Below are 18,420 nucleotides of genomic sequence, written 5' to 3' on the forward strand. Positions count from 1 at the left end.
CTTGGAATTCTTCATCATTTTGTACGCCTTCTTCAAACTTTTCATCATGAAGATTTGAATCCTCGATTGACATGGTACAATCATCAATATTATTATCTACGAATTGAGTGAACTTGTTTTGTAGGATAATCCTGATCTGACAAAAAAAAAATTAGAAAAACGGTTCACCTTAAAGGCCATCCCTGCAACTTCCCGCTAATTCCATTCCTGGGCGCTTAAAATTGTACTTATGACATTTTTGAGCTCAAAATATAATTTATGTGATATTTTGAGCTCGCTGAGTTCAAAGAAATAATATTTCTATGCATTTGAGCTCTCCCAGCTCGAAAGTCTGATAGAAGTTTCATAGAACACTATTTTTGGAATTTTCAAACCGCAATAACTTTTGAATGGATCAAGCAATTTTCACGCGATTGGCGTCATTCGACGCAGTTTTATCATCCTCATGAGTAATTTTGCAATTTTAATTGATCGAACCACGAATTTCGGAGTAATCCCGAAAAAACACTTTTTCGGGTTTCTTTCGTTCACGATATCTCTCGAACGAATCAACCGATTTTGACCAGCTTAGTGGCGATCGACGTGGTTTTTTAAGCTCAAAGGCGGATTAGTTTTTGAAGTTGATCGATAAAGCCGTTTAAAAGTTATTCTAAAAAAATTTTTTTCTTATTTTTTTTGAGATTTTTCAAAATTTCGCAAATCCTATCGGTCCGAATCGGTTAAAATTCACAGGAAATCTAATTTTGAGAGAAATCTTTAGAACGCCGTTTAGTAGATTCCGATCGGTTTAGTAGTTCAAAAGTTATAAGCGAGTCACATAGTCATACACACACACACACACACACACACACACACACTCGGGGCAGAAGAGATACTGCTACCGGGCGCGTCTCCCCGAGCGGATGGGAGAACGCTCGCTGTCCTTGGATGACACTTAATCTCTTAGTTGATGAGGTACAGCGGGTAGGAGCCAAGCAAAATAACCAAACAAAATACGCTCCCGTGGACAAAACTCCCCTTTAATGGGTTGGTCGCACTAACTGACCTAACAAGACGATCGTTCTCTGCTGTGACCCACTGGGAGTGACCGGAACCTGTATCGTAGTTTCCGACGATGCAGGCCACGGCTGATGTGAGCTTGCTCTACCGAGGTGTAAGTTGCAGTAGTGGATCAGGAGCCAGCCACTTCGGGCCTTGATCAGGAAGTACGCAGTGAGTGTTAGAGATCGGAATCTTCACCGCTCCGAGCGAGTCTAGTCCGTCCGTGTATTCCGGGACTGGCTAAGTGTCGGCTAGGCCTCAGGGAACTGGGGTAGGAGTACTATCTCCGAGAGTACACCCGTTCTTAGTTATGGCAACCCGCTCCACTCCGTACGATGCGCTGGTAAATTAAAAAGTATGAGTAATTCAAAGGAAACAAACAAAAGAAATTAAAAGACTGGGAAAATTATTCTAAGTTCCGAACAAGATTTAGTATGGGAAAGCGATGAATGGATATAAAATGAAAGAAATGACGATTATTATTTTGTAAGAAATAATTTAGGTAAGCGAAGATTTTATAAGTCCCGAGGGCAATTTAGTATGGAAAATCAACGAATGGATATATAATGAAAGAAATTGCGATTAAAACAATAAAGAATTGTGAATTTGACGAAACGAATGGATAGAAAATGAAGGAAATTACGATTAAAATAATAAATAATTATTTTTAAATGCTCGTTCGATGACGCCGGACAGATGGCGATAAATTTCCAATTTCGTTCGCTTTAAGTAAAAATTTTAAATATGATAAAGTCCAAAATTTTGGCACGGAAAGGCAATTCTTTCTCGGGAGAATTACTCGGACGAATACTCTTCACCAAGTAATTCTAGAGGATGATACTCTACCTGGAGTCTGACCAAGGCCCAGGTAAGTATCGTGAACCGACCGGATGAAAGTGCTACTCCCCGTGCCGAAGCCTTCAGCTGAGGTACGGTAGGTGATCATAAGCCGTGTAGGTGGGAGCGAGGATACTCTCCACTTTCTCTCAGGGTAGAGTTTAGGACCCCACAGGGATGACGGCTAGTTAGTATTTTGTAGACCGCGTTTTTTTTAGTTTGAACCGTGAATACCGTCGTGTATGTTTGGATAGAAAATTTCTATTGTATTAGTGTATATTGCTTATATTGTTTCTTGATTTTGAACCGCGTTAATGATTTTGAACCGCGAATATGTGTGAAAAGAGTGTTCTAATGTATTGATTATATTGTTTAATTTGCTTATATTGTTTATATGGTTTATTAACATGATCAGGCCAATAAAGAGGTTTCCTTTTTTCTTTGATTTATTTAAAATGAAGTGTTTTGTTTATATTTTGTTATTGATAATGTGATCCCCGTTTATGACCCTGGACTCCGGCGAGCAAATTTCGAACCGAGGACTAATTAGATATATATATATTATGAAAACGTGGACGTTACAGTTGGCAAAAAAATGTTAAATACGTCCTATACTATCATAAAAAATATAGTTAGAATATCAAATATAAAAATGAAAAATTTTTTCAAAATATTTGCAATGTGAATTATCAGGTCAGATAAAACACTTTTTTCATATGGAATATATAATGATAGATTAATATTCATTGAAACAATATGCTGGATTAGTTAGAAACAAATTTATTTCTATTTTTAATAATTGTTTTCACTATGCATTATTACAAAACTTCAAATCAAATTATTCATTACTGTATTTAATAAAAAATAAATTAGTATTAAACGACTAATTTTTTAACGTTTCGTAATAGTTATAGCATTGTTAAAAATTTATCAATAGATTTATGCGTTGATTATTATAAATTACTATTATTATAAATTAGTCTTTTTTTTCAAGATCTTTCAATAGCTTACAATAATCTTTTCAAGATATAAAAAAATTTAATACATAAAATGTTATAACTCAAGAAACCCAAGTAAAATTATAGTATATCTTATTTAAGTAAGCGCTAATCCGTATTTTTTGTAGTGATTTGTACTTTTCAGAATTATTATTACTATACAGTTATTATTATTCTTATCATAACATTTCAACTGACTTTGGATTACTAAGCTTTCATTATACTTTATAGTGATGTTTTTATATTATTTTAATAATAATATTTTACTCATAGTTATGACACTATTTTTTATAATGTCTTAAAGGCACAAACACTTGATTCTATTTATATTGATGAAGCAGCACTCGAAATTAATCAATGTGTTTTTAAATTAATCTTCCATGAACTCTAAATCGGTAAAGACAAGTATAATCAAGTTGCCCATGATTACTATGTATTTTTAATTCGATGAACTCATAAGGTTCTACAACATTAAGATTCTGCACCGGAAAATATTGAAGACTTTCATCATTATCTAAAAATTCATATTCACCGAAAAGTACAGGATCAGAATCATTTTCTTCCTTCAAACCCCAAATATTAAATTTCTTTGGTGCACTTTTTATTTCATTGTTAGGTAAAATAGATTTTGGTGCATGCTCAACAGTAAACCCAGTTATTTGGATTGGGCTACGTAGTTTAATCACAAGATATCCAGGAAAATCTTGAAACGCCCAACAAACCCCTGGCTGTAATGAATGTCCTTGAATTACAGTTCGAGGATCACTACTCTCATAATATAATATAAAGCCAAGAACTTTGAATGCCCGAGTATTGACACTGTAACTTTGTGTACAACGAATACTAATAATTTGACCGCCAGCGGATTCTAACGCATAATCAACTTTTCCTGTTTTATCCGCGTTATAAGTCTTCAAAATTTCTTTAACTATGTTTTTTATATGCTCTTCGGATAATGACGAAGTATTAGGTAAATGTTCACATTTTAGTGTCTTTAAATCTTCGCCACCCGATTTCTTATTATAATTATCGCTTGAAATTAATAAATTTGTGAAAATTTCGTTTATTTCTTTTGGTGATATACTTTTATCACAACAAGTCTTTAAATTTGCATAAAGGCTTTGAATATTATTCAACTCGGTTTTAATATTTTGTATTTCATCATAAGTGTTTCTCTTCTCAATATTTTGATACTCTAAAATATGTTGTGCGTTTATTACTCTGTCCTCCAAATCAGATATTTTTTTCTGAAATAGAAAGAAATAATATTGTTTACATTAATGATAAAAGAAGATATTAATAAAAATAATAATAAAAATTTTAATATTAATAATAAAGAATTGTGATTTACTTCATAAAGCTTCCAAACTTTTGCTTCATCGACTTTCAGCTTTGCATGAGATTGATTGAGATTTAAAATATTTTTCTATAAAAAAAAAATAATACAATAAAATTTTTTAGTCATTGATAATGTAACAAATTAAATATTAAAACTTACTTCCGAATTCTTTTCGATGGCTTCCAATTTCTCTACTCGATCGATCAAACTTATTATTTGTTGACTTATTTTCTCTTGAATAGCATCATTTATGATAAAGAAATTTTTTTCTAATGGTTCTATTGGATTTATAGGTGTAAGACTTTTTTTTGTAGTAGAAAATTGTGAAAAATCAGTTCTAGAAAACGAAGGAAAGCCTAAATTTTCTCCATAGGGATAAAACCAATAACCTGAAATGAATTAAATTTTGAGCCAAATGAATTATTTATTAAATTGAGACAAAAAATATAATTATGATTAAAAAAAAATTTTAACATTCTTATAAAATTTTATTGTCAAATCGATTCAACAAATATTTTTCGACGGATAATCTTTAAGTAATTATTACCACAGTTGCAGGTAATGTAAAGAAAAAAATTTCTTCGGAATTTAAAATATTTATATTTATATTTTGTAAAAAATTATATTTATACTTGTCGGGATTAAAAATAACAGGTTTTTATAACGTCGATAACATTCAGTCTAGAAATAATAACTGAAAAAAAAAGTTCCAATGGAATGAAACTATACCGTTTCTCTAAAAATATAATCGTCATTTTAAATGATTTATAAAGAAAATCAAATTTTAAATAAATTAATACATCAAGTACGCATTCATTACATACGTTAAACATAAATATGCAAGACGCAACGTGTCTGTTTTTCACGATTTTCTTTTTAGTTTATCTCTTATATATTTTTATTATCAGTTTAAGCACTTAATTTTATATTCAACAATTATTAAATTCAACCTAAACTATTAACTACCATAAATCATTCGCTAAATAAATATATATCCCTTATCTTATTGAACGTTCTTTTTTTCATCAAACATTTCGTGGCAGTTTTTTACTTCACGTTCTCAAAAAATCAAAAATATATTATTAAACATTTTAATCACCTTGTTTTTTAATCAACACGCTTGTATATTACTATAGTCACTTATTTTTTTAAACAAATTGTAATTTATGCTATAAAAGTAAATTTTGACTTTTTTTTTTAAGCACAAATATATTAATATCACAACTTTCACTTTTACTTTCTACTGTATATGTATATCGATACTGTTTTATGAGAATCAGAAGTGACAAATTGTCACGAAACGTCATTCAACAAAAAAAAATGTGTGGCTTAAAACATATTCGATAAATCGTTATATCTCTGAGAATTCCACGAAAATCTCTGTGTGTAAAATTTATGATAACAATTAAACATTCATGATTACCTACCAAGTAAAAAAAGTAACAATGGAAGAATAAATATGATCCATTTGGAAGAGTACTTGCGGAGACTCTTTGAAAAAGTTGAAACACATCTTAATATCCAAGAATCAAAAAAGAGTGTTTTCATCAACAACAAATATGAATACTGAAAAACTCGATACATTTTTTTCCATATTTTAGTCAATGTAGATTCTGTAAATGATAGATTAAGGATTGATAATATAATATTCATTTTTATTAATTATATTATTTTTAAACTCACCTTGATACTGCCAATAATTATGACTAGTTGTAGAGTTTTTTTTCAACATCTTAATACCTACGAACTGAAATAAATTGATAAATAGTAACGTTAAGACATTCTTAATCTTTTCAAACCACAATATGGTCCACTTTTTATTATTGTTGGTATTCAACTGAAGAGCTTCACTTAATTCCGTGTTGAAATTAATGTGTGAAGAACTATTAAATCTGTAGAAAAAAATTCAACACTTGTAAAATTTCATTAAGGAAGACAAAAAAAGTACATAACTTCATAAATGATAAAGTTTTACCTATTTTCAGACTCTGCATAAGAACTTGTGTCAAGATTTCTGGATTTATCTATTTGTGTTTGATTGTATGTATGTAAATCCGATTGTCTTGTTGTATCATATGCAAACGAATAAAAATGTTGTTCTTCATTCTATTTTGGCAAAAAGTTTATAAATTAATAATATATAAATTTTAAAAATAAAATATAACTACAAACAAATGTGTAAAAATATATTACCAAACGATTTTGATTGACAGCATCAGTGATATCTTTATCTAGGTAATTGAAGGAACGTGTTTTATTTCTTTGAGACAAAGTTGAATTCTGTTGACTGTAAATTAGACTACTGCAGTTACTACCGCACGCTAAATGGATAGACGTCCGAGACATGTTAGGCATGGCCAAGATTCCAGGTGCGATTTCATATCGACATCGTGATGTCGGAGAGTATGTATAATCTGTCTTTGGAAAAACACTTGAAGAAAAAAAATGAAACGAAAAAAATTTAATTCAGTCAACTTTTAGCCTTGTCATTTTGTAAACATGACATAATGAAAGTAATTATGGCTTTGTTTACAAGTACTATTTATAAATTGAGTATTTATGATATGCAATAATATAAGTGTTAAAGTAACTTACTCCCACCAATCACCAACTTGTTTGTATATTTCGTATGCTGACCTAGGACTTCTAGATGAATCATGGAATTTTCCTTCATCGGAAGAATAGTCACTGGTAATTATTTTATTCGGAGATAAACTTTTACTTGATATTTTTATAGATTTACTCTCCTTTAACTCTCCTTGTCCATGCACATTGTCTTGTCTTCTTACGCGTCGTCGTTCTGACCGCTTATCAATTTTTTTAACTGTTGAAAGTGCAGATTTTTCATTTTGTCTTTCATATTCTACAGTTACTTGTGCTTTTTGAATATCTTCAATGTTCTGTTGTATTTCTTCTTTTATTGTATCGTTTTTTAAAGTACTTCTTGGTCTATATATCAACGTCAAAATGAGAATAATTTAATCATGATAACAATAATGATTTTTTACTACTGTAATAAATATTGTAGAATACACAAATATGTATGAAAAAATTTAACTTACAAGGATCTCGACTCTGAACGTCTGGAACTTGATACTTCCACAGGGGTCTGGGATCTTTCTTTACTTCCTCTATCTCTTAAGAATCTGTGATCATAGGTATTAAAATCTATCAAATTTTGATTGAAAACCATTGGAGTATGAGACCTAGATCTACTTCTACTTCTCAAATCATAGTGATGTGTTTCTTCATCCATTGTGTTAGCTGGAAATAAATAATATTTAACATTAATGAAATATTTAACTCACATGTAATAAATAATATAAGCTAGAAAAATGTATTTTTATTAAGTAAATCATGAAAACTCAATTATTTGAAATTTTCAAGCTACTTTATTGATCTCAGAATACTTTGAAATAATGCAAAGTTCTAGTAGTAGTAAATATTTGGCACAGTACAGGTTGTTTTTTTTTCCCTTTAGTAATTTATAAATTTTAAATATACCACATGCTAAGAATATATTGTATTTATAAAGTAGACTTCTACGCTATTTTGTGATTGTAAGTACAGAGTTTCTATGAGTTTTACAGTTACCTAAAAAATACATGTATATAAATTCATACAATTACAACCAAGAATTTAAAATTTCATAGAATCAGACAAAAAAATGTTTCAACTGTAAAACTTTTTCCTAAATATAACCAAAGCATAAATATTTGATGATGAAACTTGTAAAATAATAAAAATGATAATAATGTTAAATATTCAAGCGTACTAATACAAAATGCAAGTATTACAAAACTATTTAAAAAAAATAGAAAGTTTTTACCTAAAATATGTAAATACAGATACATAAACAGTACATCACCTTGACTACCGATCCTTCACTTTTTTTTTTTTTTTTCATATATCACGTGTTGAAATTAAAAAATATTTATCTATATGTTGATATATAAATTATTAGATATTTTAGTTGACTTTCAACATTGTAGCTATAATTACACGCTTTTTTTTTAGCTAAATAATTGATGCGAATAAAATCATTCTATTTACGTCAGCACAGTCACAATATACGTGGTTATAATTAACATGTCATTATATTTACCAGCATGTTGAGGTCAATAAAAATAAAAATAAAAACAAGAGTTGATACTACGAAATTTTTGTTTTCACCGATGTTGCGTATTTAATTGCAAATAGATCAATCTAAACAGTTATAAAGATTGGTTTGTCTATCTAGAAACGCACTTATCCTCTGGTTATTTTCAGGTGTCAGCACTTTGAATTGAGATTGAGCGGTAGTTTTCAAAAACAGTGAAACAACTGTAAAGACTGACATATCTGATATTTTAAGGAGGTCCTTTCGCCATCAATGTTAAATAAAAAATATTAGATTACGCATAAAATTAATTTTGATCTAATAGTTAAAGTTCTTATTTATCTACTAGTAAAGTTTAATTTAATCTTTACCGTGAAAATTTTTGAAAAAAAAATTTTTAAAAATGTTAGTATTTTTTCCGAGTCTTACGAGAAAGTCAGACCTTAACAACTTTTTCGAATTATGGTATTAACTACCGATTAGATGGGATAAAAAAAAACTCAAAATAAGGTTTTTGAAATATTCAGGTTTCATTTTTTGCAATAAAATATATAGGTTGCCGTGGAATATATGGAGAAATTAAAATTATAAAATCACAAAAAATTCTCAAGCAACCTACATTAAAATGAAGTCAAAACATTTGGCAACGTTGCGTAGCGCGCAAGCTTCAGACCATTCAATAAATTCAAACTAATTTATATATTTACACTGACTGCAAAAATTTAAACGTGGTTAAGGTTATATTGTGCAAATGAAAATGTAAACAACCGAAGTACAGCGTTGCCAAATCACGGACAGGTTACTAGCAGCTGATTTGAAAGAGTCAAATTAATTTTTGTATTTAACTATTTTTTTTTTTATTTTCAAAATTTCAACGATCAAATTTCAACAATGCCTCATATACCATTTATTTTTTAATTTTAGGAATTTTTATAGGTTTTTTATTTTAATTTATCGTATATTGACTACTACAGTTATTTTGACTCAACTGGAGCGAAAGGACTTCCTTAATCTGAATATACTTATTGTACTTATAAAAGTATACTGGTATTCAGTGTAGCCAACATTCTGAATTCTCTCCCACTAAGACAACCAATCCATTCCACTAAAAAACCACTAACTCGATCAGGTGGATTATATTAAAAATTTTATTTTAATTTTAGGCGCGAATATCTGCTTGAAAATGATTATCTTATTGTATATATTAATTGTACGTGAACATCTATAATAGTGGATCTTGATCTTAATTTATAAAATATGGTAACATTTAAAATTAACATTAGGCATCGACAAACCGTTAATAAAATCAAGTAAAAAATGCAAAAACTAAATTACTATCACTATTTATTAGAAAATGAACATTTTTTATTGATATTAGTTTTTACAATAAATAAATATCTTCATATTTATGATAAAATAAAAACATCGATTTAAAATCTTTTAATAATAATTGCTACAACACGTTAAAATATCTAAATTTTTCAATATATGTATGTATATGTATGTATATATATGTCTCTCATTAAATAACAAATAAACATTCTGCTTAGAATATTAATAATAAAGCTATTCATCCTCGTTGGATGAAACATCACTAGACTGTTCGAGATCTGTGGACTTTACATAAACTTCGTTGGTTCTAATTTTTTTTATCACATCAGCAGGAAATTCATAATTATTGCAGCATTTTGATTCCCTTGTTAATCCTCCACGAATTGTTAAAATTGATTTTCACATGTCTGGCTTCATACGATTACGTTGTTTTGTTTTTGTTAAATTCATAGTACTAAATAATCTTTCCACATCGGTATTCGAGTGAGGAAGCGTTAGTAAACAAATAGCAAAACTGGCTAATTCGTTAAAGCGAGAATTACCGAGTGAATCTTTAAATTCAAGAACTTCATACCAAAATTTATTAGTATTTTTTGTTTCTGACCACTTCAAAAGATGAATACGACGCCACTGGTCATCTGCTTTGGCTATATAATTATCATCTTTGCCAAAATGGCGTAACAAATCAACAATAGATTCTTTATTATGACTTAAAGCATGATCAACACTAATCCTGTTGATTTTTTGCATTATACTCAAATTTTCAGGTAATCGTTCTTTTATCTGATTGATCAGATCCACAACAAATTGAATACACCTTTCACGTATAATTATTTCCTGATTTTTGTCAAATCCTTTTGCGACCATACCTGACATGAACGATTCAAATTTATAGCCTAGGTAACATGTTCTATCAACAAAGTCTTGAATTTTTTGAGTAAAAATATTCACTCTCTGCGTTGGTAAAGTTATTTTACTAACCAACATATCAATTAAACCATTTAACTCATCACACAATTTTGTATGGTTTGCATCTTTAGTTTCGAACATTTTGTTGACTCTATTGACCGCTACTAAAATAGGACATAAAAATGCAATGTAAGCGTAATTCATATCATCTTCATAATTTTTATACAACAGCTCTGCTTTGTAACTTTTATCTCTAGTTCGAGCAATAGAAAAGTGTGTTTTCAATTCTAACCATTGAGAAAATATCCGAGAAACGGCAGATTCGATTGAGAGCCACCGCGTTTGACACGACCGCACCATTTTCAACGGATTTTGGTCATCGTGGATTGCTGCATAGAGATCTTTATATTCAGTTTGACGTTGTGAAGAATTACTGAACCAGTTATAGGTTTCTTCAATAATAAATTCCGAATTTCTCGGTAGAAAGTTTTTAGCAGCATTAGACACAGCTATTTATAATGAGTGACAAAGACATCTCACGAGAACAAGATGAGGTACTTCTCTTCTCAAAATAGCAGAAACACCATTGTTTACTCCAACCATCACGGAAGCATTATCAGTACCTATCCCTAATAAATTGTTAATGGGTAAATCATAACGATTTAATGTTTTTTTATCGCTGAAACTATACCTGAAGCATCACAATCTCTTAGCTCAACAAGGTCTAAGTATGTAGATATAACTTTCTTATGAGCATTACTATAATAAATTATAATTATTCCAAGGTATTTCGACACAGATACATCCGTAGACTCGTCAAGTAACAAACTGTAATGCTGATTATTTAAATCATTTTTTAAACAATCAAAAAAATGTGGTGCAATTATATTTTTTATGATATTTCCACATTTTGTGCGATGTAGTTTAATCTTGTCTTGATCTTTGTGAGTATGATTAATAACTTCACTTAAATGATCAACTATAGTTTACATAGTATACATTGATACTTGAGTGTACAGCAATATATAAAGCAAAGCCAGCTTCTTCTTGTTGAATATTTGAAACGTTTGCTGGTTTAAATGGTAATTTTGGCTGATTAGCGCTTGTAATTTCCTAGAAAGAAGCAAAATAGAATAATATCAATTAGACTCAACAATATTTTTCTCTGTTGAAACTTTGAATGCTATCTGAGTAATGAAACATACCTTAATTAATCGTACATGCTTAGAGGCAGAAGCATGATCTTTTAAAGTACTGTAGTAGTTTTTTAAAGTTGTCCCACACATCAAACATTTCGATAATTTTTCGCCAGCTTCGTTAACAACTGATGTCAACCAATCTTTAAGTAATGGGTCCATTAGCCAATCATTTCGAAACTTTTGAACATATAGAGATTTTGGTTTCTTTTTGCTGTTCATTTTTCTATTTAATAACCTCAAACCGTTGTATTTTTTTTCTCTTCTGATTTAAACAATTAAGAGATATAATCGAACTGCATGGAAATATCTTGACAATCAATTTAATAGTAAAATTATTTATTTAACATTCAGTATTTTTAACAGTTCTATTTCTTCTATACGTGTTTATGATGTCCAGCAGATGTACTGTGATGTATTTGCAGAGAAAAATTTTTCCCTCCTATATCACAATTTATACTAGATGTCGCTGTAAATGCTAATATACCATAACTGTACGTCTCTGTATGTATCTTCTAATCCTCTAAATTAAAATACATGAAAGTCTTGAAGTTAGTCAAAGGTCGAAACTCGCAAAAAACGGGCCACGATTCATTTATTGATTAAAATTTAGGCGCGCGCGTAACGTACTATTCAAATTTCTAGTGTTATACATATTTAATTTTAACATTCATGAGAAAAGAGTAAAGTGTTTAACTTTTTATGCTGACATGTGATGGTTAAGAAATTAAAATTTGTGTATACTGATGACCATTCATGCTACTAACAAAATCTACTAACTACTAAAAATAAATTTTTTCTACTGTTCAAAAATAAAAACTACTAAATTTAGTGGTAAAACTACTGAGTTGGCAACGCTGATTGCAGTGGTGTCAAAGGCTGCTAAATTATTAAAACACACAAATAATTCTTCATTTTCTTTACGTTTTAATTAAAAAAAAAACTTCAATTTTAAAAGAAAACAATAACTTATAATTACGGAATAAACCTTGAGCTTAAAATTTTTTTACTTTACATAGAACCTGCTATGTTAATGGAGCGAAAAAAATACATAGCCGTCCCAAATAAATCACTCCTCATATACACAGTAAAGAATTTTTACAGGTCATTGCGTCAAAAACCGTAGTGTTAAGAATTTTTATGTTAAGTATTTAACACATTTTTGTGCTTAATTTAACAGAATAAATGTTAAATTTACACATAAAGTGTTAGCAATATTTAACCACAAAACTTTGACGCAATGACGCGACTTTTTACGCACAGTGACGCTAATTAATCAGTACATTAATTAATAAATTAAGTATAGTACTCCGTTAACTATAAGGATAAGTCCATGTATAAAATTCAAATTACTTAAAGTAGTTGGAGAAAAGTACAGTAGGGTTAAGATAAGTCATTGGGTCAACCTGGTAAAAGCATCAGTCTGAAGGAAGCGCAACGTACATGGTTCGAATCCCCCGTCGGCAACAATCTTTTTTTTTCTTTTATGGACCTGGATCGAGGTCAGACATGATCATATCTGATCAGCACATGAACAGGCATGAGTCTTCAGGATCTGATCAGGTATGAAAAATGACCGGGTCTGGATCAGACCCGGCCAGGTGCATGTTCAGGTCTGATCAGATCTGCCCTCATGTCTGACCTCGATCAAATCCCTCATAAAAAATCGGTGCCGACGGGGATTCGAACCGTACACCTCAAAGTTTCCTTCTGCACTGACACTTTACCCCTATCTTGAATCAAATGATTCATCTTTAATCTCTGAGAGTATCTTCTGAGCTTACTTCCAGTAATTCAAATTTTACATGCATGATTTATCCTTATAAGTTAATTTGAGTTCTTTATACCTCACTTATTAATTTTGGCTTACCAATTAATTATATATTAGAGTGATCATTCCTGAACTGCTATGTAGATGCCGCCCCACAACATGTTGTTTTGTTCTACACTGAGTATAGAATTTTGTCCAATAGTAATAAAACAGTTTATTTGGACTTGAAAAAAATTTCCAGTTACATTAATGAAATTATATTTCATATAAATAAAATTATATTAGTATTTAATAAGAATTTCATAATTCCATTTAACAAAATTTCTTTAAATACTAATATGTGTTTATTAAAATGAACCACGAACGACGCTTTCGTTTGTTGTCATTAATATGAATATTAAGTCACAAAAAGAAATAATCTCAAAAAAAAAATTAATATTCATCAATTAATTATAAATATTCAAATATATTTTCACAGTAAAGTCTTTTAATAAATAGTATTAAGATTTTTAACAAGACATCCTAACCTAACCTATTTGTTTACTTCATGACGAATCACATGTAGAGATTTTAAATAATAAAAATAAATAAATATTCGATTGAATTTATGAAATCATAGTCTTTATTTTTAACAAATGCGTCTCTACATTGTCTGGTTTTCTGCTTCTGTTTTCATTTTATTAAATAATGTCTAACTCTTATCGATTCATTTGTGAAATTTTTAAATTTAAGTGCATAAAAATTAACATCCACTCGGATAACAACAGTTGTAGACTTTGTATTTCAAAATATAGTTCCGACAAAATTCAATTTTACTTAATTATTTATTCAATTAATTACTGATCAATACTTGTTAGTTAGTTGATTAATGAATTTTCTTTTATATTACATGTAGATAAATATTCATTACATACTAAGAAACATTTATTAGTAATTTAATAAAATTCTTTTATTAGTATTTAAGGAAATTTAATTAATATTTAATAAATTTTTTTATTTGGGGATTAGCCAAATAAACGTTTTATTAAATAGTAAAATAAAATTTCATTACTATTAAATAAAATTGTCTCCTCAGTGTAGGCTAGATTATCAGACATGGACAGATGTCTGATCAGGTCTGAGCGTATTTAATGCTTCAGACATGCAAACAGACATGAGCAGGTATGAACAGAAATTCGGATCAGGTCTGAACGTATTTAACGCTTCAGACATGAACAGACATGAGCAGGCATGAACATAATTGGATCAGGTCTGGTTATATTTAATGCTTCAGACATGAACAGGCATGAGCAGGGCATGAACAGGTCTGGAACGGATTTAACGCTTGTATACCAGGTATTACGGTTGTGCATGGAACGCTTCCAGACACGAAAGCAGGCATGAACAGGCGTCTGATTCAGTTCCGAACGGTATTTTAACGCTTCAGACATGAACAGACATGAAAGCAGGTGTGTCTGATTTGTGTCTGATGTATTTAATGCTTCTGTGACATGGAACAGGCATGGACAGGTCTGGATCAGGTATAAGGCTCTCAGGTCTGACGGCGCGCATACATGAACAGGGCCTGCTCAGATATGAACAGGTTTCGCGGGCCTGATCAGATATGAACATAGGCGTCTGATCGGTCCTTCCATCATTTTTCCCAGGCAATTCGGGAAAAATGATCAGATCTGATCAGATATGAACAGGTGCATGAGTGCTTCAGGTCAGATCAGATATGAAAATGAATCACCTGACTGACTAGACCTGGTTGTGCATAAGTTCTCTAATGTCTGGACAACAGATCTGTTCATGCCTCGACTCGGGATCTGTGTCCATAAAAAAAAAAGACTCGCGCCGACGGGGATTTATCTGAACCATGTACGTTGCGCTCTTCTTTGACTGATACTTTACCTATTGAATCTTCCAATGACTTATCTTAATTCTAGAGTACCTTTCAAACCACTTTAAGTAATTTTAAATTTTATGTTACATGACTTATCCTTATAGTTAACGGAGCTCCTATATAATTTAATTTATTAATTATTAATAATTAATTATACACAGTAAAAATTTCATGTCATAGCATCAAAAATTCTTTGTTAAAACCTTTTATATGTTAAATTCTATTTTAAGCACTTTTTGTGCTGATTTAACAGAATAAATGTTAAATTTTACACATAAAAGTGTTAAATATTTCAACACAAAAATTTTTGACGCAATGTCCTGCAAGAGCAAACAGTGAAGGTCCTACACCTCGAATTTAACTTCCATTCCCTTGTATGTTGTGCTTAAAATTTACCATCTACTATGCAAATATTGGAGTGATTTATTTGGGACGGTTATGTATTTTGTTGTATTCCATTATACTACATGGTTCTACATGAAAATGATAATGCCATCAAAAATTTCCTCAAAGTTCATTAATTAATTATAATTTTATTGTTTTCTTTTAAAATTGAAGTTTTTTAAATTGAAACGTATAGGAAATGGAGAATTATTTGTGTGTTCTTACAATTTAACTAGCCTTTGACACAAATACTGCTATGATTTTCAGAATCAAGGCGTAGCTTAATTTAATAACAGACACCTTGAAAGGGACTTATCGATATCAACTCGATCAATATTTTTGATATTTTCAATGCTATCAAACTCAAACTTTTACTAAATAATCTCTCATTTTTCGCGTATTCAATGGAACACAGTAAAAATCTTATGTCAGGTCGCCTGCGTCAAAATTCATCGTTAAAAATCATCGTTTTGGCATGGAAAACCAAAAAGTTCATGCTTATATAAGCCGAAATTTTGATGAAAGTCGTACATTTAAATTTTATAAGTGGATAGAAACTGATATTGTCATACGGAACAAATTAATTTTAAAAATAGAACTGCAGTCTATAGTTCGATAAAATTTTTCTTCCAGACTAAAATATCATTTAAGAGGGTAAATCATGCATGAACAGTTCTTGTCAGCTGATATATGGAGTTTTAATCCTCTTTCTATTAGGCTAGAAACAGACATGATCGTGGATTACGGAAAGGTCTGAGCGTATTTAACGCTTCAGACATGAACAGTAGTATGACACAGGTCTGAGCATTATTTAATGCTTCAGACATGAGCAGGCATGAACAGGCTTGATCAGATCTGATCAGGTCTGAGCGTATTTAATGCTTCAGACATGAAGACATGAGCAGAAAGCATGAACAGGCTTGATCAGGTCTGAGCGTATTTAATGCTTCAGACATGAGCAGGCATGAACAGGCTTTGATCAGGTCTGAGCGTATTTAACGGTTCAGACATGAACAGGCATGAACAGAGAGTGGACAGAATCTGATCAGGCCTAATTTCAGGCCTGATCATACATGAACAGGGCTGATCAGGTCGGATTTCAGGCCTGATCAGATATGAACAGGTCTGATCAGTCCTGATCATTTTTTCCCGGGTAGTCAAAAAAGTTCTGCTTTAAATAATTCTTTCGTAGTCAAATTCAGTTTGTGGTATTGAAAAGGATTCAACTGATTTTTTAATTTCTCTTGCTCACTTTGAATTGATTTTTTCAACAAAAATAATTATTTTTTTTTTTCTAAATAACTTTAAGACTGCTGCACTAATTCATCAAGTAATCAGATCTATTTTTCAAAATAGGGCAGAATACCGAGGATCCCTGATTCAGAAAAATGATTCGAAATGATTACCTTCATGTTAAGAGTATATCTATATATGATTCAAATTCGATGCATTTAAATCATTCTAAATCATCTCAAATTAGATTTCTTAATCAGGGATGGCCTGCAGGATTAATCGTTTTCAAGACTTTTTTAACTTCTCACTATAAAAGTCAATAATTTTCAAAAAATCGAAGTTATTAGTTTCACCTCAGTTTTCAGAAATCGATTTCTCATCAGATTTCCACGTTTTGAGGTCCTGTCAAGCTATTCTGACTATTTTCTTGAGGATGTTCCTTGGTATGTATGTGTGACTTCACCCTAAAAAATTTTTATTTTGAAGATTTTTTTAGCCGGGTTAGAACAAAAAAAGAAACAGTAAGAATAGTGAGAAAATTTTCAATCAGTCGTCATTTTTTTTTAAATTAAAATTTTCAAAATTACGTACGTGCGACGATAACTACATTCTTACTGATTAAAAAGCAATTTGGGTTTTTATTTTGAGATGATCCGTTTTGAGTTATCGAACCGACCATGGAGGGGGAAATTTTTTCTAGTGCTCTATGAGATTGTTAATAACTTTGTAATAATTAAATATTTTTTAATAAAAATTAAGGGTAATAATCTTTAATGTACCCTTAATAAAGTAAAAAAAATCCGATCCCCAAATTCCTTTATTTTCCCTGTCAAAAAAATTCCCGAAAATCACTTCTTTTTTTCGATCGTCACAGTGGTGTTCCCCCTTAATTCGTTCGAGAGATATCGCTGTCGAAAAAATTAAAAAAAGTTTTTTGTTTCACATGATTCCGAAATTTTGCGTCAGATCAAAGAGCTTGAAATGTATAGAAGTTGTACTATTGAGCTCAAAACTTTGTGATACAAAATTATTCGAGCAATTTGAGCTCGAATATAGCGGAAAGTTTCAGGGATGGCCTGCAAGATCAACTGTTTTTCAAATTTTTTAAACTCTAATCTATATTGACTGAGCTTTATTTCTGGCGAAGTTTCAATAAGATTTGTACTTGCTTGTCTCGAATAGATCAACCAATTATATTGGTTTTCAAGTTGTTTGACGTTTTTTTATTAAGAAGTGCTAATTAGATTTTGAAATCGACCAGTACAGTATTCTCAAAATCTACTGGGCCAGATCGTTTCAAATTTATAGGAAGCTTAAGATGAAGAAATCACTTTCAAAAGCCTGAGTATATGTGTGGAAAACTCATGAGCACATGAACACATGAACACACACACAC

The 18,420-nt window shown here is 30.4% G+C and overlaps 2 protein-coding genes across 6 annotated transcripts; both read right to left on the reverse strand.

Moving 5' to 3' along the window:
• Nucleotides 1-2,642: 2,642 nt before the first annotated feature.
• LOC123263369 lies at nucleotides 2,643-8,925 on the reverse strand. 5 transcript variants are annotated; one of them, XM_044726069.1, is made up of 10 exons: nucleotides 8,045-8,925; nucleotides 7,278-7,479; nucleotides 6,811-7,164; nucleotides 6,409-6,646; nucleotides 6,191-6,321; nucleotides 5,899-6,107; nucleotides 5,643-5,828; nucleotides 4,375-4,604; nucleotides 4,228-4,302; nucleotides 2,643-4,123 (listed from the first exon to the last, which is right to left on the reverse strand). In XM_044726069.1, the coding sequence occupies exons 1-10, from the start codon at nucleotides 8,067-8,069 to the stop codon at nucleotides 3,242-3,244; spliced, it is 2,532 nt and encodes an 843-aa protein (XP_044582004.1). In that variant the 5' UTR covers nucleotides 8,070-8,925; the 3' UTR covers nucleotides 2,643-3,241. The 5 variants fall into 5 exon arrangements, with proteins under 5 accessions (XP_044582004.1, XP_044582008.1, XP_044582006.1 ...); XM_044726073.1 differs by having other exon boundaries at nucleotides 8,321-8,467; XM_044726071.1 differs by having other exon boundaries at nucleotides 8,084-8,452.
• An 887-nt stretch (nucleotides 8,926-9,812) lies between these two features.
• On the reverse strand, nucleotides 9,813-12,343 carry LOC123263396. The gene is made up of 2 exons (XM_044726136.1): nucleotides 11,761-12,343; nucleotides 9,813-11,668 (listed from the first exon to the last, which is right to left on the reverse strand). The coding sequence occupies exon 2, from the start codon at nucleotides 10,913-10,915 to the stop codon at nucleotides 10,046-10,048; it is 870 nt and encodes a 289-aa protein (XP_044582071.1). The 5' UTR covers nucleotides 10,916-11,668; nucleotides 11,761-12,343; the 3' UTR covers nucleotides 9,813-10,045.
• Nucleotides 12,344-18,420: the final 6,077 nt, after the last annotated feature.

Source organism: Cotesia glomerata, linkage group LG4 (assembly GCF_020080835.1).
Source record: "Cotesia glomerata isolate CgM1 linkage group LG4, MPM_Cglom_v2.3, whole genome shotgun sequence".
Taxonomy (NCBI): Eukaryota; Metazoa; Arthropoda; class Insecta; order Hymenoptera; family Braconidae; genus Cotesia; species Cotesia glomerata.